This window comes from Nansenia antarctica (genome assembly GCF_963989245.1).
Source record: "Nansenia antarctica genome assembly, chromosome: 19".
NCBI lineage: Eukaryota > Metazoa > Chordata > Actinopteri > Argentiniformes > Microstomatidae > Nansenia > Nansenia antarctica.
The window spans coordinates 22449045-22476544 of NC_137692.1; the positions used below are offsets into that span (position 1 = coordinate 22449045).

Consider the following 27500-nt stretch of genomic DNA (forward strand, 5'->3'; position numbering starts at 1 on the left):
CATGGCATTGACTTCAGCGAACAAAATGGATGGAGAGGAGACTGAGGAGAAACAATATGAACTATGATGTCTGAAGGTGGAGGATGGGGGATAGAAGCAGAAGCAAGAACTACCAGGATGGAATTATTGAGAGGAATATAAAAGAGGAGTGTGGGAAACTAGAGGGATGTCGACCCAAAGGTGACAACAAGTATGAAGTTACCTTATCATCCAAGTGAGGGAAGGACAAATTGATCAATGAAAAACGGGTTTCCGGTTCAATTCCGGCCACGGACATGTCCTGCATGTCATCCCTTCTCTCTCTCTCTCTCACCCAGCCTTCCTGTCAAATCTCTACGGTCTCTATCGTAAGAAAAATGTAAATATGAGTGGGCACTCATGCACTCATGAAACCAGGGAGAGTGGAGGGTTGAGGATGGTAAACAGTTTGCCAGCCAGGGATCCATGGAGATGTTCTGGTGCACATCCAGATCCTGATCAAGCTGCTCAGCTCCTGACCATCACACCATAGCCTTCAGACCACACGCACAATCAGGATCCTTCCTCCACCTCCACCTCCACCCCACCCCAACAACCAGAGACTGAGATATGAATGAAAGACCTCCATTGTAATCCCATTGAAATCCTCTCACATGAGGAGCCTTAAGTCCATTAACCTTCATTGTCATTTAACCGGATCACATTCATCTATGCACTGGCCCTATTCCAGCAGACCCCCCCCCCCCTCTTGAAACCCACTTGGTCATGCTTATTGTATTATAAGGCCTAGCTAATTCAAATAACATTCATTCATAATTCATTCTGAAGAAAGGAGACATTCTACAAGCCAAGATTGCTCTGTAGAGGTAGGAGCATAAGTATAGTGGCCTGTCAGTGTGTATCCCTCCTCCATCCTCACTCCTATCATCATCGTCAGGAGCCGCACGTCCCACGTGAATGAGGACGAACGAACCAGGAAGTGCTTACACAGCAGCTCTCCTCTCTGATGTGTTCTCCAGATGTGTAGTAGTAGTAAACCTTCACTGTCTTTTGCAGTACTCAGGTATGTTGTCTCCTCATCATACCTCCCCTGCCTGGAACATGTGCCTGAATCGACCACACGTGAAGCCGTCTGGCAGCCTTTAAACACGGAAGAACACCTCCCCTACACGGGACAGCTGGGTTGGCCATTAAAGACGCATCGCATAGCAAACAAACCTCTCTACTAAAGAAAATGTTTTTCTTCGATTGGTGGATTCACTGTGAATGGGTTACTTATTTGTACTGTTTCAAAGCTTGAGGTGACTGTGGCTTATTATATGTTCACCTGTTAACGCGTAAGCAGTGAGTATTGTGTTTCGGTGGCGGCTGTGGCGCAGGAGGTAGAGTCGCCGTCTAATGATCGCAAGGTCGGCAGATCAGCGGTTCGAGCCCCGGCTGGCCACATGTCGAAGTGTCCTTGGGCAAGACACTGAACCCCAAAGTTGCTCCCAGTGAGCGGGCCGGCGCCTTGCATGGCAGCTTGCCGCCATTGGTGTGTGAATGTGTGTGTGAATGGGTGAATGAGAGGCCGTTGTAAAGCGCTTTGGAGTAGCTTTGGAGCAGCAAAAAAGGCGCTATATAAGTGCAGTCCATTTACCATTTACCATTTCCCTTATGTGCAGATGTGGATGAGTGTCAGGAGTTGAATGGAGGATGTCAGCAGACCTGCGTGAACACTCCAAGGTCATACCACTGTGAGTGCAGCGAGGGCTTCCGCATGCACACGGATGCAAGAACCTGCATTGGTGAGTAGTGTTTTGTCCGTACCATGCTGCCTTGCATGTCAATAATGGAATCTACTCTCACTGAACACTTGGAACACGTTCCGACACTGTTGGAACCATTCCTTTGAGATCCTTCCCCTTCTAATTAGTGGGTTTGGCAATTTCAGCGACACCCATTGCTAACCGTTGCTAGCACCTGTTGTCAATGACTGACAGGTGCATAATAGTACTGTTTGTCCATAGACATTGGCAGTAGAATGGGTCGTACTGAAGAGTTTAGTGACATTCAACGTGTTACTGTCATTGGATGCCACATTTCCAACAAGTCAGTTCATGACATTTCTGCCCTGCTAGAGCTTCCCCGGTCAACTATAAGTGTATATATATAAGTGTATATGTTATGGTACATGTGGGAAAATTAGGGTTAGGGTTAGGTGCTAGGATGCTACGGTTAAGGTTAGGGTTAGGATTAGGATTAGGGTTAGGGTAAATCGACGTAGCACCTAACCCTAACCCTAGTTTTCCCACATGTACCGTAACATATACTGTATATATAAGTGTATATATAAGTGTATATATATATATAAGTGTATATATAAGTGGCATAAACTGCTTAAGTTACCAGAACCTGTTGGAAACCACAGGATTCTAAATGTTTTGCAAGAGTTTGCCACCTTAAGAAACTGCAGAATGTGAACCAAAAAATACTATTGGGGGGGGGGAACTGTGAAGCCTAGCCATGGAAATTAAAACGTGTTCACTAGGCTGGAAGCACCATGCTCTGAGAGCTAGCTGGCTGCTAGTAAGCCTTGGCATACACTGGCATTGAAAAGTGGATAGTGGTGTCAATATTTGGTGGTTTGCTCATATGGAAATGGTGCTATAACATCTGTGTCTGGGGAGAAGTTGTCTCTGTTTTTGTCTTTACACACACACGTCTCATTGTTAGAGAACACACTAACAGACACACACACACACACACACACACACACACACACACACACACACACACACACACACACACTCCACCAAGCCTCCCTCAATAGATTTAGAAAAGGTTGCATTTTCCGATTACTGTCTGTAGCCCCCTCGGTGTTTGTAGAGTCAGGCTTGATGGGTGATAGTGGGGGGGAGGTTTTCTAATTGTATCTGCTGAAGTCATCAGTGTTAAAAAGAGAAGAAGAAAAAAAAATGTTTTTACAGCCCATCTGTGTGCTCATGTCTGTGTTTAGGGCACCCACAAGGCAGAGTGCTGACTTCGTTATTCAGCACGTCAGTTAATCATACAGGATAAATGGCATGGAAAGATCGTTAGCAGCAGACCAGGGGCACCCGCTGGAGAGAGCTGAAGCTTTTACATACATTTCCAATTTCCAGTCTTTACTCCAGAGCTTTCCATAATCCTACGGTTATGTTTTGAGGTGTGAAAACCTCTTTGCAGTTCCAACAGTTACTGTATACAGTACGTGTCCTCCTTTGTTACTGTTGGTCCCTGCGTGAGTGAAGGTAAACTCAATTCTGACAGTGGTGCTTAAAGGGATCAATAAAGTACCTATCTATCCTATCTATCCTATCTATCTATCCATCTATCCATCTATCCATCTAACCATCTATCTATCTATCTATCTATCTATCTATCTATCTAGATGTCCTTACTACAATTGTATGTCTTTGAACACTACTGTCGAACTACAGCCATCATTCTTCCACCACATTTTCCAGTTCATCGATTGCTTATTTGAGCAGGGCTTATGTGCATAAGTAGGCTACATACAGTATGTTACAATGTTTCGCTCCTGCAAGTCAAATGTATCGATTGTAAGTCGCTTTGGAATGAGGCGTCTGCTGCTAAATGCCCAAAATATAAATGTTCATGTAAAGTCAGAAGAAGAAAATCATGTGTTCACAAAATGTTTTTGCAATGTGGCCCCTGTGTGGAGGACTAACGGCACAAATGAATCACTCCAACTTCATTGCATGTTCACCGTTGTCATTATGATGTCCATAATATTGTGACATTAGAATTATAAGGTTCTATCTCCATTTTTGTCAAAATTGAGTTTTTACATAATCTGATCCATTAGGTGTTTATGAATGCCTGTGGTGTTATTTTTAAAATGTTGACATTTTTGAGTTAATAATTCATAAAATACAAAGGTTCCATCTCACAAAACATAATGGAATGTAAAAACTTTGACGCTCAATATCTCTGAACTGCCCTAAACGGAGATAGAACCTTATCATTCTAAGCTCACGATATGACTTTATACTTATGTATATCCATATGTGAGGTCGTTTATTTATTGTGTTTTGTTTCTATGTCTGTCTTTCCCTTTGGTCAAGCTGTGAACTCCTGTGCTGTGAAGAATGGTGGATGTGAACACACGTGTGTGGACATGGGGAACGACCACTACAAGTGTCAGTGCCGGAACAACTACCAGCTGCAGCGGGATGGGAAACACTGCGAGTGTGAGTCCTGCCAACGTGTGGTGCACTCAGTGGTCTAGTCTAGTTTTTTCTAGTGGGTATACCGGTACTGTGATTTTTCCCTCCCAGCCTCATATCGTTCATTTATGGAACGCCATAAAAATAAATCTGCGCTCCCTGTCTAACGTTATATATATACAGTATATAACATGACATGTTATAAGGCTGATCTGTGCATGATAGTGCTGCATTTTGACATATTTCATGTTGCATCTCCCCCGTTGATGGTACATGACGCTATAGTCAGTCCCAATGGTCCAAAAGTCAAGTGCTTTGTAAGACAGACAGGGTGAATTTTATGAATGACAGTGTAAAAGTTCTGTCACAAAACGCAGTTACGTATCCTCACACATTTTTAAGTGGGTATACAGAAATCCTTGGCCTTTCCTAGTGGGTATACGGCGTAGTCCTGCGTATCACCTAGACTACAGCACTGGGTGCACTGCTCCAGCTCCTCTACAACATACGATAGCCACTTAATGGTGACAAGGAAAGCAGAGACGTACAGTACATGAAGCAGGAAACAGGAAGCAGATTAAGTTCTTAGCAAGACCAGGATATATGACTACTTTAAACTGGCTCAGTAAATTCAACCACGGTAACACGAGGGTCATAAAGTCACTTGCTGTGCCTGTATGTCTTTCCTCTGTATGTCTTTCCTCTGTCTAACTGGCCCCTGCCTGTGTGGGGGGGGGGGGACAGTGAGGGACCCCTGTGTGGACAGGAATGGAGGCTGTGCCCAGCTGTGTCGTTCAGACGATGGCCAAGCAGAGTGCAGATGCAGACCAGGTTATACGCTGGCTACAGACCGCCAGGGCTGTGAAGGTAAGACTTCTCTAATACGCAGGTACACAAACAAACAACACAGATAAACATTGACTACAATGTGCAATATAGCACACACAAGAACACACAGTATACAAACACACACACGCACGCACACACACACACACACACACACACACACACACACACACACACACACACACACACACACACACACACACACACACACAGTCTCCTATTTCAATACTGTGACTTGCTGCATACCTTCCCAAAAATGAAGGGAACTTTAAGAGACTTATATGAACTTGCCTATAAATCTCCTTTAGTCTAAAAGTCTATTAAAGTTCCCCTTTTTTGAGAGCTGGACAAACCGTCATACATCTCATGAACATTCTCACCTTTGCACATTCGTAAAGCAGCATGTGAACATTGAAATGTTGACTGGCTGGTGGAACTGTCTGACAGTTAACATGAAGGGAATGTTATTTCTCCAAAGGCAGAGACTCTGGACCAAACAGAGGCAGCATTCATTGTAGAGTTGCCTTTGCCCTGACCCATTAGAACTAAGAATGAATGACCCGACCTAAACGGTTGTCAGGAGTTTGGGGGCTGACCATCGCGTGCAATCGTCTCATATTATTAGTAATTGCAGTAGTTATGTTTTGTCAATGACAGTGAGCACCCTGTTGACTTGTGTTGTCGTCTTACAGTATGGTTTGTGTTGTCTTACAGTATGGTTTGTGTTGCCCCTGCAGACATAGACGAGTGCACTTCGGGCCAGACCATGTGTGCCCATCGCTGTGTGAACACCCTGGGGTCCTTCAGCTGCGTGTGTAACCCTGGCTTTGAACTGGGGGCTGATGGAAAACAGTGCTACCGTGAGTATAATCTCCATGACGACAGAACCTGCTGCGCTGTGTAGCGTTCTAGTACTACTATCTTGCTGATGAAAGAATGGGAATGCTGTTGCAAGTTGATGATGCTATGCTACTGTATCTTTCAGCCAAAGAATCATACGAGTATGACATATGTGACACGTTCTAATGCTTAGGTCCTCATGTCGGGATCCGACGTGACGATCCGACTTTTATTTCGAAAAATGTGAACACATTTCCGCGTTGTTTGAAAATCGATGACCCATCGCTAGTCAACGAACACAGCTTGTTTTGTGAGCCTGCTAACAATGTAACGTAGTGTTACTGCAGTTTGTACGGGTGCAAGGATGTCAGTGGGACTCGGTGGTGAGCAGCACTGGCGCCCCCCAGGGGACAATCCTGGCTCCTTTCCCATTCGCCATCTATACCTCGGACTTCAGGCACAACACAGTCACACCTGCCGTCTGCAGAAGTTCTTGGACGACTCTGCTATTGCGGGACGTGCAAGCGGAGGCCACAAGACTGAGTACAGACAACTGGTGGACGTTGTTGAGTGTCCCGCTACTACTCAACATCAGCAAGACAAAGGAGAAGGTGGTGATGGACTTTAGGAGGACTAGGTCGGTTCCCCCTGTCTCCAGTTCCCATCTAGAGGAGAGGGACTTGGAGGCGGTGGTCCAGAGCTACAAGTTCCTGGGGGTGCAACCTGGACAACAAACTGGACTAGACTGGTAACACACATGTCCTGTACAAGAGGGGCCAGAGTCGTCTTTTATCTCCTGAGAAGGCTCAGGCTCAGGGGGGCGGAGCAACAAGGAAGGTGACACCAAAAGGCGGAACGAGCTTATTAGGAAAGCTGGTTTCAGTCCTCAGTGGATGTCACCCTGGACACAGTGGAGGTGGTGGCCAATAGGAGTCAATGTTTAAGATGTCTATTGTCATACTATTATTCAACTGCAATTTATTTTGTTGTTGTTTGTGGTGTGAGCCACAAGCTGATCTATCTATCTATCTATCTATCTCTCTATCTCTCTATCTCTATCTATCTATCTATCTATCTATCTATCTATCTATCTATCTATCTATCTATCTATCTATCTATCTATCTATCTATCTAGGTATTGAGATGGAGATTGTCAACAGCTGTGAGAAGAACAATGGCGGTTGCTCTGACCGTTGTGAGCACACCACTAATGGACCCCTCTGCTCCTGTAACCAAGGATACCAGCTGGATGAGGACAGGAAGACCTGTGTAGGTAGGTAGGATACCCTGTTGAGACACTGTCTCTCTCTCTCTCTCTCTCTCTCTGTCTCTCTCTCTCTCTCTCTCTCTCTGTCTCTCTCTCTGTCTCTCTGTCTCTCTCTCTCTCTCTCTCTGTCTCTCTGTCTCTCTGTCTGTCTCTCTCTCTCTCTCTCTCTCTCTCTGTCTCTCTCTCTCTCTCTCTCTCTCTCTCTCTCTCTCTCTCTCTCTCTCTCTGTCTCTCTCTCTGTCTCTCTGTCTCTCTCTCTCTCTCTCTCTGTCTCTCTGTCTCTGTCTCTCTGTCTCTCTCTCTCTGTCTCTCTCTCTGTCTCTCCCTGTCTCTCTCTCTCTGTCTGTCTCTCTCTCTCTCTCTGTCTCTCTGTCTCTCTCTCTCTCTCTCTCTCTCTCTCTCTCTCTCTCTCTCTCTCTCTCTCTCTCTCTCTCTCTCTCACAGCAGGAACAGCATGCTAACCGACACCTTTCCTTGTTTCTCTAGATAGTGATGAGTGTGAAAGCGGAGAGGCTTGCTGTACTCAGTTCTGTAAGAACTACCCAGGAGGCTACGAGTGCAGCTGCAAGCCCAGCTACATCCCCAAACTAGATGGCTGTGGTTGTGATGGTAAGAGGAATGGCACTACCCACGAATATACACTCATAGGGGCTTGACACTTAGAACAGCCGTGCCTATTTTACCTACTAAAAGAGCCTAAAAAGGGCGATTTTACCTATTAAAAGGGGCTGAAATGACCATAGTCTTTACAATGGGAAGCTGCTACTTACACACAAAGACCAACTATCGGAACCAACTAATCGGAACTAGGCGTTACGACCTGCAGTGTACATAAATGCAGCCTTAACGTTGAGTTTTGTCTTGTCCTCCAGACATTGACGAGTGTCTAGCAGAGAGCTCTGGATGTGACCACTACTGCGTCAACACTCTGGGGACCTACGAGTGTTTCTGTCGATTGGGCTTCCGTCTGGACTACAACCAGCACGCCTGCGTCCGTGAGTATTTATTTATTTATTTATTTACCAGGGACAGTGCACATTAATCAACAAATCAGTTTCCACATCAATGTAAATGCGCCAGAGTTAGCTCATGAGCTAATTTCCATCTGTAGTCCCTGAGCAGGCTATTACAAAATGAATGGTGTAGTGTCATTAAAAACATCAGCAAGCACAACAAAACGGCACAACAGGCAATACACTACATGACAATACCAGACAAAGCAAGACAATACAAGATAAGCAGGCACAGCAAAATGACGCAACATTGCAATACAGTACAAAACGAGATAATACACAGATACTACTCTCCTCCTGGAGCTGGAGAAGGAGTGGTGGGGGTGGTGTTGTGTTGGAAGACGCATTTCCAATTACTTCCCAAACAGACACGCATTCCTATTCCCTGCCAACATTTAAACAGGCCCTCAAAACCCCACTTCTTCAAGCTGGCCTTCACCAGTTAACCCCTTCCCATGTGTCCCCAGCACTACCTTAATTAGGGTTAGGGTTAATCGATCTTTTCAGTTTGTAAAGCGTCTTTGAGTGTCTAGAAATTATTATTATGATTATTATTATTATTATTATTCCCGTAGTCAGCCCAAAGGATGGTGATGAGTGTGAGTCTGCTCCTCCTGTCTCCTCCAGCCCTGTACGACAGTGACCTGGAGGAGGATGACGAGGAGGAGGAGGGTGATGAAGAGGATCTGGAGGTCCACAGGTTACCTGACCTTCTGTTCCGCCGGCCACCTCAGCTCCTACAGTACACTGCTGCCCTGCACGCTCCCTACGATGATGAGGATGATGAAGAAGATGATGATGATTATGATGAAGAGCAGGACCAGGGGGTGGCCCAGAGAGAGCACAGAGCAGAGCTCACCTTGGTCAGCCACATAGGTAGAGACCCTAGTAATCATCACATACAATCATCACAGACAAAAACTAAATAATGCCAAAGTTTGTGTATTGATGTACTATACTGTGTATCTACTGTGTTCTGTGTCCTGTGTTCTGTGTTCTGTGTGTGTGTGTGTGTGTGTGTGTGTGTGTGCGTGTGTGTGCGTGTGTGTGTGTGTGTGCGTGTGTGTGTGTGTGTGCGTGTGTGTGTGTGCGCGCGCGTGCGTCTTGTGTGTGTCAGTGTGTCTAGATGACTCTTTCGGGAGTGACTGCAGTGTGAGCTGTGCTGACTGTGAGAACGGGGGTGTGTGTGGCGTGGACAGAGACCGGTGTGACTGCACACCTGGATGGACCGGGATCGTCTGCAACGAGAGTAAGACTCCTCTAGTCCTGTTAGACTCTCTACTCCTGACCACTGACACCATAACGCTTCTAAGAACCTGATCTCATCAAGTTGTCATCCTACCTTGTTAGGATCTATTTAATTCAGTATCAACTTGTGTCATTTTTTTTGCAGACGTTTTTTTAATCTGTAGTTTATTAAGTTACTTGTTGAATACTAAAATGAAGAATATAGTTCCGAGTAGATTAAGTCTATTTATTGAAAGAAAGTACAGGAAATACAGGATATCACAGAGGTCTGGTCTGCAGGCTGGTGTGAGCAAAAAAAAAAAAAGAGAGAGAGAGAGAGAGAGAGAGAGAGAGAGAGAGAGAGAGAGAGAGAGAGAGAGAGAGAGAGAGAGAGAGAGAGAGAGAGAGAGAGAGAGAGAGAGAGAGAGAGAGAGAGAGAGAGAGAGAGAGAGAGAGAGAGAGAGAGAGAGAGAGAGAGAGAGAGAGAGAGGAGCTGCCTGGTCAAGATGAGAGAAGTGCTGGAATCAGAGAGACCGTTGGTTTCATCTGTTCCCACCTTTATACCTTTTGGTATGCAATAATATGTAAATACAGTTTCAAATAATAGCCTATCACATTTACTGTAGAGATGCCCCAGGTGTGAAAGAGGGGTACCCACATATGATGTCACTCTGGGCTAATGTTATTCCAGGTCAAAGGCTAGGGCAGATTCACAGGAAGTAAATAGGCCCCTAAGACAAAGGATGTGTTTACAAGGTTTCATAAAACCCCCATTTTCAGTAGAACAGGCCCATACCATATATACCATGCATGTGTGTGTAATTAAAATATACTACAAATCCAAAGCGATTTACTAACGAATTACGAATTTACTTACGATTTAATTACGAATTACAGGGACATTCCCCCCTGGAGTAACTGAGGGCTAACGGCCTTACTCAAGGGCACATTAGTCTAGTGGTGGTGTTGTTTTCAAGCGGGGATTAGAACTCACAACCTTTCCGATTGCCAGTCCAACTCACTATCCACTATTGACCACCACTACTTCCCTGTTTGAATTGACCTGCTCAGTGCTATCGGGGAGAGAGGCCCCAGCTATTGTGTATGGCCTTGTGCGTTGATGGCCATGCATCAAAGCTGTCCAGTGCAACATCGTGACGTTAGAATTATAAGGTTCTATCTCCATTTTTGTCAAACTTGAGATTTTTACATAATCTGATCCATTAGGTGTTTATTAATGCCTGTGTGGTGTTATTTTTAAAATGTTGACATTTTTGAGTTAGTAATTCATAAAATACAAAGGTTCCGTCTCACAAAACATAATGGAATGTAAAAACTTTGACGCTCAATATCTCTGAACTGCCCTAAACGGAGATAGAACCTTATCATTCTAAACAGAGATAGAACCTTATCATTCTAAACGGAGATAGAACCTTATCATTCTAAACGGAGATAGAACCTTATCATTCTAAACGGAGATAGAACCTTATCATTCTAAACGGAGATAGAACCTTATCATTCTAAACGGAGATAGAACCTTATCATTCTAAACGGAGATAGAACCTTATCATTCTAAACGGAGATAGAACCTTATCATTCTAAACGGAGATAGAACCTTATCATTCTAAACGGAGATAGAACCTTATCATTCTAAACGGAGATAGAACCTTATCATTCTAAACGGAGATAGAACCTTATCATTCTAAACGGAGATAGAACCTTATCATTCTAAACTCACGAGTCATGTAGGATTCTGGGCTGTAACTGTGATTCAGAACACAGACATCAGGGGCATCTGTCTTCTCCTGGAGAGAGGCCAAGGTTCAAAACCCAGCCCCCAGGCCAGGGATGTCCAGCGCTGGGGTAGACAGCAAGGATCCGCTGCTCACAGGCAAAAGCCTCATGATTAATGAGGGTCTTTGGCCTGAACCCCTGCCAGGGAGATAATTATGAGAGCAGCCATGTGGGGATAAATCCATTATAAGCGATCAGTCATTTTTAGAAACATTCTTCTGTATTGTAATTTTCTGATTCTAACCCAGAAGAGTCTACATAGTTGGTGACGTTAGAATGATAAGGTTCTATCTCCGTTTAGAATGATAAGGTTCTATCTCCGTTTAGAATGATAAGGTTCTATCTCCGTTTAGAATGAGAAGGTTCTATCTCCGTTTAGAATGATAAGGTTCTATCTCCGTTTAGAATGATAAGGTTCTATCTCCGTTTAGAATGATAAGATTCTATCTCCGTTTAGAATGATAAGGTTCTATCTCCGTTTAGAATGATAAGGTTCTATCTCCGTTTAGAATGATAAGATTCTATCTCCGTTTAGAATGATAAGGTTCTATCTCCGTTTAGAATGATAAGGTTCCATCTCCGTTTAGAATGATAAGGTTCCATCTCCGTTTAGAATGATAAGGTTCCATCTCCGTTTAGAATGATAAGGTTCTATCTCCGTTTAGAATGATAAGGTTCTATCTCCGTTTAGAATGATAAGGTTCTATCTCCGTTTAGAATGATAAGGTTCTATCTCCGTTTAGAATGATAAGGTTCTATCTCTGTTTAGAATGATAAGGTTCTATCTCCGTTTAGAATGATAAGGTTCTATCTCCGTTTAGAATGATAAGGTTCTATCTCCGTTTAGGGTAGTTCAGAGATATTGAGCGTCACAGTTTTTACATTCCATTATGTTTTGTGAGATGGAACCTTTGTATTTTATTAATTACTAACTCAAAAATTTCAACATTTAAAAAATAACACGACACAGGCATTAATAAACACCTAATGGATCAGATTATGTAAAAAACTAAATTTTGACAAAAATGGAGATAGAACCTTATAATTCTAACGTCACAAGTTGTTGTTGTTTTTACTTTGTTTTTATTGAACAACAACACATGACATCACTTGGCAGCACATCAGAATCAACATATCCCAACATATATCACAACGTATTGGACCGTAAACATCCAGTTGAAAATCAAAACAGGGAAAGGGATAAACAAATAACAAATTGAATAACAAAAACAATACCACTAGTACAACACAGGGTTTGGGATGTTCTCAGACAAAAAAAAATGGTTAAGCAGGACGGTACAGATGATACAGTGAATCCAATTCACAAATTATCAACATTTAGTGATCCTAAAACTGTTGTTTGTCATATTGGGTGGGCTCTTGCGCTGACTTCGAATGTATAACACTGGAATGTAGTACACACTGGAACACTTCTGGACAGCTGGACACATTAGCGTAATTGCTAACAAGGCATGGAGGAAAATGAAACCCCCAAAGGAGCTATGACTGTGGTGCAGCAGGACCATACGGTGTGTGAGGAGACCAGTGTGTGACAGTGGTTCAGAGGAGACCAGTGTGTGACAGTGGTTCAGAGGAGACCAGTGTGTGACAGTGGTTCAGAGGAGACCAGTGTGTGACAGTGGTTCAGAGGAGACCAGTGTGTGACAGTGGTTCAAGGTCGTGACGTTAGAATTATAAGGTTCTCTATTTTTGTCAGATTTTTTTTTTTCTTTACATAATCTGATCCATTAGGTGTTTATTAATGCCTGTGTGGTGTTATTTTAAAAATGTTGACATTTTTGAGTTAGTAATTCATAAAATACAAAGGTTCCATCTCACAGAACATAATGGAATGTAAAAACTTTGACGGTCAATATCTCTGAACTGCCCTAAACGGAGATAGAACCGTATAATTCTAAGCTCACACAGTGTGTGACAGTGGTTCAAGGTCTCTCTCTCCCTCCCCAGCCTGTCCACAGAGGACCTACGGGCAGGGTTGTAACAGCCTGTGCCGGTGTCAGAATGGAGGTTCCTGTGACCCTGTGACCGGGAGGTGTGTGTGCCCACCAGGAGTGCGAGGCCAGCTCTGTGAGGATGGTAGGTGCTTCACCCCCCCCCCCCACCCCTACCCCCCGTTGGTGAACAGGGTCCAGGCGACTGCTCCACCATAGGGGGGGTCACACCACAACACATTTTTTCCTCATTACTGGAATACTTCAACTGGCTCCTTTCCCCTCCTCCCCTTCGCATGTCTCCATGACATCACAAGTCCCAGCTGCACCAGGGCCAGACCCAGGCCAGACCCCAGACCAGACCAGGCCAGGCCAGGGTTTAATGTGCAATAACATTACACATCGTATATAGCCTTAAGTGGCTAATCCTATTTTAACTGTCCACTCCATCCACCCTGATTTATGACATCATCCATAGGGTGACATCATCCTTCTACTCTCTATCTACTTCCCATGTCAACAGGTTGCCCGCAAGGATACTTTGGCAAACACTGTCAAAGGAAGTGTAACTGCCCAAACAGCGGGCCGTGCCACCGTCTCTACGCCTCGTGCTTGTGCGCCCCTGGGCTTTACGGGCGCTTCTGCCACCTGCGTGAGTACCCAACAACAAACCAATAATAATAATAATAATCATAATCATAATCATAATCATAATCATAATAATCATAATAATCATAATAATAATAGCACATTCAGTCATACTTTATGCAGCAGAGGAAGACAAGGGTGTAATGTTTGTAATGTCATGTTTTCTTGAGTGTGTTAAGTGTGATGTTTTTATTTCCTGTAGTTCTGTTTTATGTGATATTTCTATGTCCTGTAGTTCTGTTTTATGTGATATTTCCTGTAGTTCTGTTTTATGGGATATTTCTATGTCCTGTAGTTCTGTTTTATGTGATATTTCTATGTCCTGTAGTTCTGTTTTATGTGATATTTCTATGTCCTGTAGTTCTGTTTTTAATTAATAATAATAATTATTATTATTATAATAATTAATAACACCACCTGAGGCCGTATTTCCCCTGTGGATTTACCTGCCCAGGGACTGCTGATGTCATTTAGCTACCCAGCTAACTCAGGGAGAGTCAATGACTGTCCATTGTCCCTTTTAAATAAAGTAATAAATAAAAGGGTGTCAATCCTTCTCTATAACGGGGTCCTGGGGGCTGCAGTGACAGTGGTCTGGTCTGTTCCCCCCAGCGTGTCCCAGGTGGACCCACGGAGCCGGCTGCTCCCGGGAGTGTGACTGCGTGCCGGAACATTCCACAGACTGCCACCCCAAGAACGGCACCTGCCTCTGCAAGCCTGGATACCAAGGCCCTCGATGTCAGAAAGGTATATTCTATACTATATATATATATATACCACGGTCCTCCATGTCAGAAAGGTATATTGTTATCATTGAGGTAGTGTGGTAATAATAGTGAAGCTGCTCCTCTTCTGTTTGTGCCCTCCTCTCTCTCTCTCCAGAGTGTGTGTCGGGGTTCTTTGGTGACGGTTGTCGTCAGCGGTGTGACTGTCCAGATGGAGGGGGGACATGTGAGCCCAGGAGTGGAGAGTGCACACACAGATGCCCTGCAGGGCTCCGTGGGGACCAATGCCAGCAGGGTGAGCCCAACACTAATGACTCTGACTCCAGAACATCACTGTTACCCCAACACTAGTGACTCTGACTCCAGCACCCCAACTCAGAACATTACTGTTACCCAACACTAGTGACTCTGACTCCAACACCCCAACTCAGAACATCACTGTTACCCCAACACTAATGAGTCTGACTCCAGAACCCCAACTCAGAACATTACTGTTACCCCTATACTGCTCCACACTGCCTTCATGTGGGTCCCTATTTGATCTAAATTCTAAAAGACATGTCATGTAAGTAGCCTCTGTTTGTGTGTAGCCTATAGTACGTGCACGCATGTGGCGACGGCGTGCATGTGAGTTTCCTGAATAGCGGTCCTCTCCTCGGCGACTTGCTTCTCGCTCTGCTGGCTTGGTGGAACGTTTTCCGTAGCTCTTCCAGGTTTAAGCAGGCCTCAGAGAGGCTGAGAAACAGTTTAGGAGCTCTGCTTAAGTCATAACTCCATCTCCCTACAGACTGGCCATGGTAACATAGCAGGGTTATTTTAGTCCTAATGCACAGTCCATATGTTTGTAGGTCACACGCAATATCTCAGACACCACTGGAACAATTTTGTACACCAAATATTTTGTACACTTAAAATGATCAAAGTCTTGCCCTACAGATTCAGCAGTCACAAAATGACACTGATTGGGGGGGGGATGCTAAGTAAAGCATAGTAAAGTCAACTGGATTGGGCGTGTGCGGGACAACATGTTTATTGTAGACGAGTTTCGCCTTGAATTGAAGAAAGGTTGTGACTGGGGCCCGTTCAACCAATCACAGTCCACTTTGAGATGATTCTGATACTTCAGGATACCGTGATGAGGCCAATATGAAAGGAAACGAATGAACAGTTGTGTGTATTCTTTCCCTTTCTCTCTGTATCTATCCTCTATCCTTCCATCCTCGCCTGCAGCACAATGCGCTTTGGGGAGAAGCGTAGGCAGAGCTGTGACTGTGTGCCCTGTGACCACACTATATTGTGACGTTAGAATTATAAGGTTCTATCTCCATTTTTGTCAAAATTGAGTTTTTTACATAATCTGATCCATTAGGTGTTTATTAATGCCTGTGTGGTGTTATTCTTTAAAATGTTGACATTTTTGAGTTAGTAATTAATACAAATACAAAGGTTCCATCTCACAGAACATAATGGAATGTAAAAACTTTGACGCTCAATATCTCTGAACTGTCCTAAACGGAGATAGAACCTTATCATTCTAAGCTCGCGACATGTGTATTGCTTCATTGACCCATAGTAAACATAAACCACTGAGTTCCCATGTGTACAAACCTACATAACCTTGTCCTACCAACCATGTGGGAGAAACTTGATTGTAATATCTCCTAATTCTTTGTAAATGCTGCCCTCTTTAGGTTGTTCCTCGTTATTGCTTTCTGGACTAGATCCACAGTAGTAGTATGTATAGTCGTACTAAGCATCCACCCCACAAAACTTAAAACTATACTGATGTCATGTCCTTACTCGAAATGTACCCATCTCATTTCTGTCCTCTCTCCTCTCTGTCCCCTGGATATGTCAGGGTGTGTGGAAGGCAGCTATGGTCTGGGCTGCACTCAGGCCTGCCAGTGTCAGAATGGAGCGCTGTGTGGCCGTGTGAGCGGGGCTTGCACATGCTCGCCTGGGTGGACCGGGGCCGTCTGTGAGAAAGGTAAGACATCCACGTACCTGATAGATCCTCCTACTGGAGCTGCTACCCATCTCCGCCTTTCATGACGTTAGAATTATAAGGTTCTATCTCCATTTTGGTCAAAATTGTTTTTTTTACATAATCTGATCCATTAGGTGTTTATTAATGCCTGTGTGGTGTTATTTTAAAAATGTTGACATTTTTTAGTTAGTAATTCTCTCTCTCTCTCTAATATATATATTCAAAAATGTTTTACTTAGCTCGTCAACTAGTAAATAAGTCTCTGTATTGCTTAACTTTACACATATTTCACAATATATTGTTTTGCTGTGCTGTGATAGAGAAGGCAAGAGACCATCTAGTGTTCACACATTCAAGCTTCTTCTCTTTTTAATTGTTCTCTGTGAGTGGATAGTTCCTATTATATAAACTCTCATCTAAATCTGTCTCAAACTATGCCATGTTGGTTCCTTGAATTTGAGGGAATTGAGTCTTGAAAGTCCTTGAAAGGTGCTTGAATTTGATGTTTCACAAGGTGTGGGAACAGAGTCTGTTACTATGGAGTGAGATTTCTTTCCATTATTTGCCTTTCCTAGTTGGGAGTATGTCCCTTGCTATGCTCAGGGGGGCGCTGAGGAAGGGTGGGTGATTTGCCTACTGCAGTGCATCAACTTCTCCATGCAACTTTCATTCAATTTTCATTCATTTAAACTTTTCATTACATTTCACTACAAGAATCAAATCCGTCATCCTTGTGAAATGTGATCATCATTTTGTGAGCTTAGAATTATAAGGTTCTATCTCCGTTTAGGGTAGTTCAGAGATATTGAGCGTCAAAGTTTTTACATTCCATTATGTTCTGTGAGATGGAACCTTTGTATTTTATGAATTACTAACTTTAAAAATAACACCACACAGGCATTAATAAACACCTAATGGATCAGATTATGTAAAAAACTCAATTTTGACCAAAATGGAGATAGAACCTTATCATTCTAACGTCACAAGTTCTTGTCCGTGCTGCCTTGCAACATTGTAGAACATGGAAGAAAACCTGAAGGGTTTGAAACTGAATTCTAGTTTTTTTGGGAGCTATGCCCAAGCCAGGCATTTGATTGGTATGAGGTGTCGCGAGGCATCACTCAAACGGATTTCCACCCCTTTGTAGCTCCTTTCTGCAAAGGATTTCCCAACTAGGAGTGTTGTCTCAGCGAGGTTATGGCCACAGTAACCCAGTCTGGCTGTTTTGGTCTGAGTAACTGTCACAGACAGCCAGCGATCTGGAACTAATCCTCCACCTTAAAGAGCTCATGTGTGGACTCCTTATGCCACCCACAGACAAAGGCACAGAGCGCAAACCGTTCACATTGGAAATACCAGCATACTCCAGGCTAATCAAATGACTCATTACCCTGGGATCAAGTGGAACGTAGTCGCCCCCTGCTGGTGAAATCAATACTAGGGAACACTGGCGGACTCAGGGGGGGGCGACTGCCCTTCCTGGTGCCCCCACGGTTGAAAAACGTCTTGCTTAAGTGCCCTTTTGAGTGGCAAAAATGCCCTTTTGAGTGGCGAAAATTAGAGGATGTGCCCTAGAGGATGTGCCCCCTCCAATGGTCTAAACTTGACCATGTGCCCCCACCGTTGAAAAACGTTGCACTAAAGTGCCCTTTTGAGTGGCAAAATGAGAGGATGTGCCCTATTGGCTGCCCTTCCAATGGTCTAAACTTGACCATGTGCACTGATGGGGTCCCATGTTGTGCAGTAGGTGCCCTTTTTTTCTTTTCGCCCCTTCCCTTCAAACAGCCTGAGTCCACCACTGTACTCCAGGCTAATCAAATGACTCATTACCCTGGGAGGATTAAGTGGAACAGAGTCGCCCCCTGCTGGTGAAATCAATACTAGGGAACTTAAAATGTTTCATAATAATGTGAACATGTGCAATACAAAAGACAAATTCAGAAAGTATAGTTACCAAGGTTACCCGATGATTAAGCGATTCAAATATTTGTCGTCAATCATAAGCCATTTGAATACCTCAAATAAAACAAGTACGTTTGATGGCCGATTATTTGATCACCACTAGTCTGAACCAGGAGTGAGATGGTCTGACTCAGTGAGCTGCTGTGGGTGTTTGGTTCAGTGGTACTACCTCATCAGATCCCCCACCATGCAGTCTGGTACCAGTCTGGCGTCACTGTGGTGTCACCCTGAGAGAACTCTGTACAGATGTTCAATAGTGACCTCCAGTACTGTGCCACCCCCACAGACAGCTGTGGCGCAGGAGGTAGAGTCGCCTAATGATCACAAGGTTGGCAGATCGGCGGTTCGAGCCCCGGCTGGCCACATGTCGAAGTGTCCTTGGGCAAGACACTGAACCCCAAAATTGCTCCCAGTGAGCGGGCCAGCGCCTTGCATGGCAGCTTGCCGCCATTGGTGTGTGAATGTGTGTGTGAATGGGTGAATGAGAGGCCGTTGTAGAGCATTTTGGAGCAGCAAAAAAGGCGCTATATAAGTGCAGTCCATTTACCATTTACACACAGCAGGAGGCATAGCAGCTCTCACAGAACTAACCTTCATAAGTACTCTGGCAAACTGTACAGCAGTTACGACTAAGGCAGACACAGAGTCAATCGGCCACCCATAACTCTCTCTGTAACCATAACCACCCATAACTCTCTCTGGTTCTCCCCTTGTTGCACTACAGTCTGTCCAGCTACCTTTCCCTCAGTACCATCGCACTTCCTTATTTTCTGTCTTATTTTGCACTTTTAACCTGTGCGCTTTATTTTCTACTCCACCAATGTATGTCCCGATGGTCACATACTCATCGTTTTATGTCCTATTGTATTCTGTTGTGATGTTGCTATTGTTATTGTTTTTTTTCTTTCTATTGTACGATGTCATGAGGACTACGGATGCAAATTAGCTCACAGCTAAATCCATCATATTTACTGTCACCATACTCTGTATAATGTGCACTGTCGTGACTAAATAAAGATCTATCTATCTATCTATCTATCTATCTATCTATCTATCTATCTATCTATCTATCTATCTAATTATAGCAGCCAATTCTGAAAAAAGCCATGGTGAGTCCAAAAGATGAATGAATGAATTAATGAATATTTTGTTTCGAACATGATTTAAAATAATCAAAGAACAAATAACTAATACGAAGAGTACAGGCCTATCAATGTTCGAAAGGGAGTAGGATGAAGCCTAAGCTTATCATGTCCTACCCCTATCCAGACACGTCCTGTATCCAGATCAGTGTCAGAGCAGACTCTGTCGACTGTGCATAGACTGTGTACTGACCCAGGGTCAGCTCACCCCCATCTAGGGCAGAATGGAGATGGTTCATACCACCTGTGGTCAATAAGAGACATTGGCAAGCTAGAGCAGCATAGTAAAGACAGAAATGACTGTCTGTGTCGGCACCATGCAACCGCTACTTCCATGTTACTCTGTTATAGTGTTATTCTTTCGTAGAATCAACAAGAATCACAGAATAAACACATCCATTCATCTTCCACGTTTTCCCAGAACTCTTCTGGGCAAGAAGAGAGTGTGTTTATCAAACTACCCTGAGTCGTCTATTGACTCTTATCCTCTTCACCCACTTCTGACTGTCTAGTTTGTGTAGCGTTCTTCTAAGTGAATAGAAAACAGACCGTCGGGGCAAACTGACATCACTGATCACCAGAAGTGGTAGCAGTAGTGGGGGGGGTTAGGAGACCGGGGGGAGGGGGGGAGGGAGGGAGGTGCACAGTAACCTGGCATTGTTTTGGGCTGGGTCCCTGGACCCTGACGACGGGGCCTGTGGACTCAGCAGGTGTTCTTATTAGCAGATCTCGGTGTACCCCCTTTCCCTCTCGGAGGGGACGGCCCCTGAGCCTCCCCGGGCTTTGATGTAGCAGGGATCCTGCAGCACATGTGGGACGTGAGCTCACGAACCCCGTGCAGATGTTCTGCAAAACGAACCGCTCGAACAGGGGTAACTGAACTGCAATTTGATATTGTATTTTTGGTAGGTGGTAAGACACAGAGAGAGAGAGAGAGAGAGAGAAGGAGAGAAAGGGGGCGGGGGGGGTGAGGGAGGGAGGGAGGGAGGAGAAAAAAGTTGGCATTTAACTTCCTTTCCTGTTTTGTGAAGTTGCCAGTCCTAACCAGAGGAGGATGTTTTATCTTGGCAGCAGTGTGCCCGGACGGGTTTTATGGTCTTGACTGTGGCCAGATGTGCGAGTGCAGGAACAGTGCCCGCTGCCACCACATCACAGGAGCCTGCCTCTGCACCCCTGGCTGGGCGGGACCACAGTGCATTCTGGGTATGGAAACCCACATCATTAAAACAGGGTGTGAGGGAGCCTCTCGATAGCCCATCATGGCATCCTTTTCCTTAAATACCACTCACAATGTGTTTGTGAACAATTATCTGTGTAATGATACGCTGGCAATTCCTTCTTCTAGTGACGGGTGGGGAGGAGAGGGGCTCGAATGCCCCTTTAGCATGTATCGTTAATTATTCGGGATAAACACATCCATGTGTTTAGAGGAGGACATGGAAGGGGTTACTTGGAAAGCTCTTTCGGGACTCTCATGCAAAGTTTCCTCTGTGCTTCGAGCTCTTCATTTTAATGAATCTTGTGAAAATTGCCCTCAAAAACTTTGAGAGCCTGTCATTCTGAAGTCTTATTCAAGACGTCCTTCGTTCTCCCAGAGCGAGCGTGGTTGTGGTCTTCACGACCAAACCCCAAGTCAGCACAAACCCTCAAGTCTCAAGACTTAATGACACATTTCTGTCATCCGGCGGTTTTCCTTCTCTTTATTTACTCAAATGTTTCTTTTTCTTATTTACTTTTGAACATAAATCATTTGGCGGGGAGGGGGGTTGGTGGGGGGGGGTGTTTAGATATGAATTAACATACATGTACGTACACAAACGTTGAGTGTTTAGCTTATATACTTCCAAAAGTTTATGCTCAGTGTGTTTCCTCTATATTCCTATAGTACTTTGTGACGTTACAATTGAGAATTATAAGGTTCTATCTACATTTTTGTCAAAATGTAGTTTTTTACATAATCCGATCCATTAGGTGTTTATTAATGCCTGTGTGGTGTTATTTTTTATAATGTTGACATTTTTGAGTTAGTAATTCATAAAACACAAAGGTTCCATCTCACAAAACATAATGGAATGTAAAAACTTTGACGCTCAATATCTCTGAACTGCCCTAAACGGAGATAGAACCTTGGAATTCTAAGCTCACGACTTCCAACAGTTTTATGAGTTGTTGTCCTGTGTGTGTGTGTGTGTGTGTGTGTGTGTGTGTGTATGTGTGTGTGTGTGTGTGTGTGTGTGTGTGTGTGTGTGTGTGTGTGTGTGTGTGTGTGTGGGTAGTCTGTCCAGATGAGCGTTTCGGGGAGAGCTGCAGCAGGATGTGTGAGTGTCAGAACGGGGCCGTGTGTGACCACGTCAGTGGCCGGTGCAGCTGTGGGGCCGGGTGGACGGGAGCCAGCTGCCAACAGCGTGAGTGGATCACCAGTCTACCCAGTATACTGTCCAACCTCCTGTACCCAGTACTGTCCAACCTCCTGTACCCAGTACTGTCCAACCTCCTGTACCCAGTACTGTCCAACCTCCTGTACCCAGTACTGTCCAACCTCCTGTACCCAGTACTGTCCAACCTCCTGTACCCAGTACTGTCCAACCTCCTGTACCCACAACACCAGGGTGGGGGGGCATGGGACAGAACACCAGGGGGGGGGGGGGGGGGGGGGGACAGAACACCAGGGGGGGGGGGGGGGGGGGGGACAGAACACCAGGGGAGGCTGGTGGAGGTAGAACACCAGGGGAGGCTGGTGGAGGTAGAACACCAGGGGAGGCTGGGGGAGATGGAACACCAGGGGGGGGGGTGCATGGGACAGAACACCAGGGGAGGCTGGTGGAGGTAGAACACCAGGGGAGGCTGGTGGAGGTAGAACACCAGGGGAGGCTGGGGGAGATGGAACACCAGGGGGGGGGGTGCATGGGACAGAACACCAGGGGGGGGGGGGCGTTGAGACAGAACACCAGCTAGCTAACACTGTAGCTAACTCCAGCGCGGTAAAGTACTTCACTGGTTAAAACGGCTAAGCAGTAATACTTTTCTCCACATTATTATATTCCTCCGATATAGGCTACATACACATGTGTGACAAATGTAAGTGTGTCATAGACAGAGATCAGGAAAAGCACACCGTGAATCACTTGAACTTTGAACTTTGTAACTGAAACAATTCAGAATGTTTCATTTCAATAGATTTCCTAAGACACAAAAAATTGTTACATTTGGTTTGTGACACGTTCATGAAATGTTATCCTAAAGAGGAGAAACGTAGTTAGTGACATGCATACGTGTGTGTGTGTGTGTGTGTGTCCAGCCTGCCCGCCAGGGTACTACGGGTCGTCCTGCGCCCAGCGGTGCCAGTGTCAGACTGGGGGGTCCTGCCACCCTGTGACTGGGACGTGTGGCTGCCCTGCTGGTTCTACTGGGGACAGCTGTGAAGACAGTAAGAACAGTCTACCACTCACCTCCCTCTCTGTACCCCTCTCCTCCCTCCCCCCTCCCTCACACACTCACCAACCACCCTCTCTCTACCCCTCCCTCCCTCCCTCACACACTCACCTCCCTCTCTCTACCCCCTCCCTCCCTCACACACTCACCTCCCTCTCTCTACCCCCCCCCTCCCCTCCCTCCCACACTCACCACCCTCTCCTTACCCCCTCCTCCCCTCCCTCACACACTCACCACTCTCTCTTTACCCCCCCCCCCCCCCCTCCCTCCCTTCCCCTCACACACTCAGCAGACCATCTGATAAACGGTACGCTCAGATTGCCAAGTAAAACAGGAGACATTGTTTTTGTCTCCGTAGCGGATAAGCGCTGCTCTGGAAGGCAGACATGGGTAATGACAGAGATGTAATTGGCTCTTTAGTCTGGGGGTTGGTTCTTATCTGTTGAACACGCTGCCTGACTAAGTGCTGTGGTTTCAGGGAGAAAGAAAAAAAACAACAAAACATGTTTGTTTCATAGATTTATCTCGCTTGGTTGTAAGTATGTGAGTGTCTGGTCTGTGTACTGCATAGTTCTTTGTGGGAATAGGTGTAACATCTCAATGTGAGCATGTTAAGTGTTTAAAGTGTGTAATGTGTGCATAACAGTGTTTAAAGTGTGTACGAATGAATGTTGGAGAGCCTGCACACCACCGTACACTGTTACCAGATGACAGAGTGTTCCAGTGTGTGTGTGTGTGTGTGTGTGTGTGTGTGTGTGTGTGTGTCGACCTCCTCCAGACCTTATTCTACACACTTGTGTCTCCCTCCCAGCCTGTCTGCCTGGCACGTTCGGTCTGAACTGTAGCCAGGTGTGCCGTTGCCCTGGGCAACATCAACAGTGCCACCCGGTCACAGGGACGTGTACTTGTCTACCTGGTTACCACGGCAACCGCTGTGAACTGAGTAAGCATTCTCTCTTCTACTTTCGGTTTGGTCCCACAGCTGTGAACCCAAATGGGTCCAATGTCATGTCTGTTGTGAACTAAAACACTTGAAGCATTTCTGTCCGTTTGGTTCAGAATACTGTTTTACATGACGGTGGTGTAGTACTCAATGGAAGAAAGCAAGGAGACAGAACCACAATGCACTAGTGTACATCAGAACATTCTAGATCTGTTTCACTGTTTAGGTTAGTTTGACCCCCCTACCAACTAGGCATCTCTCTCTCTCTCTCTCTCTCTCTCTCTCTCTCTCTCTCTCTCTCTCTCTCTCTCTCTTTTCTCTCTCTCTCTCTCTCTCTCTCTCTCTCTCTCTCTCTCTCTCTCTCTCTCTTTCTTTTAATCTCTCTCTCTCTCTCTCCCTCTCTCTCTCTCTCTCTCTCTCTCTCTCTCTCTCTCTCTCCTCTCTTTCTTTTTATCTCTCTCTCCTTCTCTCTCCTCACCCCAGGTTGTCAAGAAGGTACATACGGACAAAACTGCCGGGCCAGATGTAGCTGCATCAACGGGGGTCGCTGTGATATTAAGACAGGGGCTTGCCAGTGTCCACCGGGCTTCATAGGAGCTGACTGCAGTACTGGTAAGAGATTATACACAGATACCGTATTTTCCGGACTATAAGTCGCACCCGAGTATAAGTCGCAGCAGGCCAAAAATGGGTCATGAAGAGGAAAAAACCACATATAAGTCGCACTGGACTATAAGTCGCATGGTTCAAGGGAACGGGCTTGGCGGAATCAGCGGGGAAAGAAGACCCTGTTGAGCTTGACTCTAGTCTGGCACTGTGAAGAGACATGAGAGGATGTGTAAGCCCAGGAAGGACATAATTCACGTTAAAACTTCTTCTGAAAGGTTAGAAATACTTAAATTATCGAGTGTAAAGCCAGGGCTAGCTAGCGCGTTGCTAACGAAGGTTAGCAAAATGGCGTCGCGGGAGCAAGCAAACAGGATGGAACAGCCTCTGAAAGGTAATAAATGACTTTAATATCGTGTATAACGTTCATAATAGCGTGTATAACGTTCATAATATAGTGCTTAATGTCCACATTGTCGAGTGTAACGACTATTTATCGTGTATAAGGCCATGACAAAGATAGCTTGGTGAAAAACGGAAGTAGTTAGGATGAAGGGCGGCCTACAAACAATGCAACATTGAACAGCCTCTGAAAGGTAATAAATGACTTTAATATCGTGTATAACGTTCATAATATCGTGTATAAGGTCCATAATATCATGTTTAATGTCCACATTGTCGTGTGTTATGTCCACATTGTCGAGTATAATGGCTATTCTATCGCGTATGTGGCGCTAGCGGAAGTAGCAAAATAGCCTCGCGGGGGTAACTTAGCAACATAGAACAGTCTCTGGGAGGAATAAATGACTTTAATATCGTTTATAACGTCCATAACATTGTGTATAAGGTCCATAACATCATGTTTAATGTCCACATTGTCGTGTTTAATGTCCACATTGTCAAGTATAATGGCTATTCTATCGTGTATGAGGCGCTAGCGGAAGTTACTCCTTGGTTCATGTCAGTCAGAGATTACCGTATGTCAGTTCATGTCAGTCAGAGATTATGAATTATTGATATATAAGTCGCACCTGACTATAAGTCGCAGGACCAGCCAAAGTATGAAAAAAACTGCGACTTATAGTCCGGAAAATACGGTACATTGAAACCACATCAGGGGGCTTCACACAGTACAGGGGTGACCATACTGAACCATACTGAACCATACTTAGATATTTAATTTTCACATTGTTCCAAGGTGGAGGCGTAACCAGGGCAACAGCTCACCTTAGTTCAGTTTAATGGTAAATGGTAAATGGATAAGATAACATAGAAAGGAGGGTAACATAGAAAGGAGGGTAACATAGAAAGGAGGGTAACATAGAAAGGAGGGTAACATAGAAAGATGTTATATATATACAGAGCCTTATTCCAGTTATGGGTGGTTATGGTTACAGAGAGAGTTATAGGTGGCCGATTGACTCTGTGTCTGCCTCAGTAGTCCTTGTGCTGCACAGTTTGCCAGAGTACTTATGAAGTTTAGTTCTGTGAGAGCTGCTATGCCTCCTGCTGTGTGTAAATGGTAAATGGACTGCACTTATATAGCGCCTTTTTTGCTGCTCCAAAGCTGCTCCAAAACGCTTTACAACAGCCTCTCATTCACCCATTCACACACACATTCACACACCAATGGCGGCAAGCTACCGTGCAAGGCGCCAGCCGGCCCCGCTCACTGGGAGCAATTTGTGGTTCAGTGTCTTGCCCAAGGACACCTCGACATGTGGCCAGCCGGGGCTCGAACCGCCGATCTGCCAACCTTGCGATCATTAGACACCGACTCTACCTATGTCTATGTCTTCTGGGGAATCAGCCTGAAGACTGACATGTTTCTTTCCAAAGGTTGCCATCCTGGGCGCTATGGGAAGGACTGTGCCCTGTCGTGCAACTGTGGCGAGGGAGGACAGTGCCACCCAGTGACTGGGAGGTGCATCTGCGCCCCAGGCAAAATCGGACAGTCCTGCCAACAAGGTAATTCTCCTCCTGTACTCTGTCCCCCTCACCTTCTAGGGAGTGTGAAGGTTGGTTAAGGTCATCCACCAATGGGATTTTAGGTCGATGAGCTCAACAAAAAGTGGAGAGTCTGATTGGTTAAGTGAGAAAGTGAGAAACCAACCAACAAAAAATCAGGTTGTATTTTTCCAAACATTGTAGATGTGTATTTAGTTAACGAAATGCTCAATTTCCTCAGTGAAAAGTAGTGGTATGATCACAGGCAGACAGTTTCTTGGTAGAACAGAAGTGGAGCTTGAGTGTCTAATCTCTACCATTTATCAGCGGTCCCACAAGACGAGCAAATGGGAATTTCCATTCCAGGCTTTTGTAAACGCTCTCTCTCTCTCCTACTTGTGCGCACCGCGCGTCTGTGGACATGCCATTGCTTATATTCCTTGTGTTGAATGTTTACAGAAACCTATAAGTAGCTCGCTTTCCATGTTCCGTGTCGACGGACTTGGCGTAGAAACAAATAAATAAACACTGGTAATCAAAGTGATTCGGTTATTGTTTTCTCAATCTAAATTACCCAAAAGAAACATGATGATTCTTTCATATCTGTGCCAAATTAAGCTGGTTTGCCATCTACACTAATGAACTTGTTGCTTAAATAAACGTGTGTGCGCTGTGTGGTGGGATACGACGCTGGGCAGCAAACAGAACCTTCTTCTTCTAGAAGGTTCTATCTCCGTTTAGGGCAGTTCAGAGATATTGAGCGTCAAAGTTTTTACATTCCATTATGTTTTGTGAGATGGAACCTTTGTATTTTATGAATTACTAACTCAAAAATGTCAACATTTTAAAAATAACACCACACAGGCATTAATAAACACCTCCTGGATCAGATTATGTAAAAAACTCAATTTTGACCAAAATGGAGATAGAACCTTATAATTCTAACGTCATGAAATGTCGGCCTTGTTCTACCGTTGCG

General features: G+C 44.9%; 1 protein-coding gene across 1 annotated transcript in view; it reads left to right on the forward strand.

Moving 5' to 3' along the window:
- egfem1 (EGF-like and EMI domain containing 1) overlaps positions 1-27500 on the forward strand; it is a gene marked incomplete at both ends in the record, with an annotated part of 50254 nt that overhangs the window by 18014 nt on the left and 4740 nt on the right. Inside the window, 20 exons of the mRNA XM_080549058.1 lie at positions 1644-1766; positions 4089-4214; positions 4935-5057; positions 5774-5896; positions 7012-7149; positions 7630-7752; positions 8016-8138; positions 8784-9032; positions 9274-9405; positions 13146-13274; positions 13653-13781; positions 14390-14524; positions 14660-14797; positions 16361-16489; positions 20668-20796; positions 21870-22202; positions 22892-23020; positions 23837-23968; positions 24452-24580; positions 26414-26542. Of these exons, the coding sequence (XP_080405184.1) occupies positions 1644-1766; positions 4089-4214; positions 4935-5057; positions 5774-5896; positions 7012-7149; positions 7630-7752; positions 8016-8138; positions 8784-9032; positions 9274-9405; positions 13146-13274; positions 13653-13781; positions 14390-14524; positions 14660-14797; positions 16361-16489; positions 20668-20796; positions 21870-22202; positions 22892-23020; positions 23837-23968; positions 24452-24580; positions 26414-26542 (2901 nt within the window). The remainder of the gene's footprint in view (positions 1-1643; positions 1767-4088; positions 4215-4934; positions 5058-5773; positions 5897-7011; positions 7150-7629; positions 7753-8015; positions 8139-8783; positions 9033-9273; positions 9406-13145; positions 13275-13652; positions 13782-14389; positions 14525-14659; positions 14798-16360; positions 16490-20667; positions 20797-21869; positions 22203-22891; positions 23021-23836; positions 23969-24451; positions 24581-26413; positions 26543-27500) is intronic.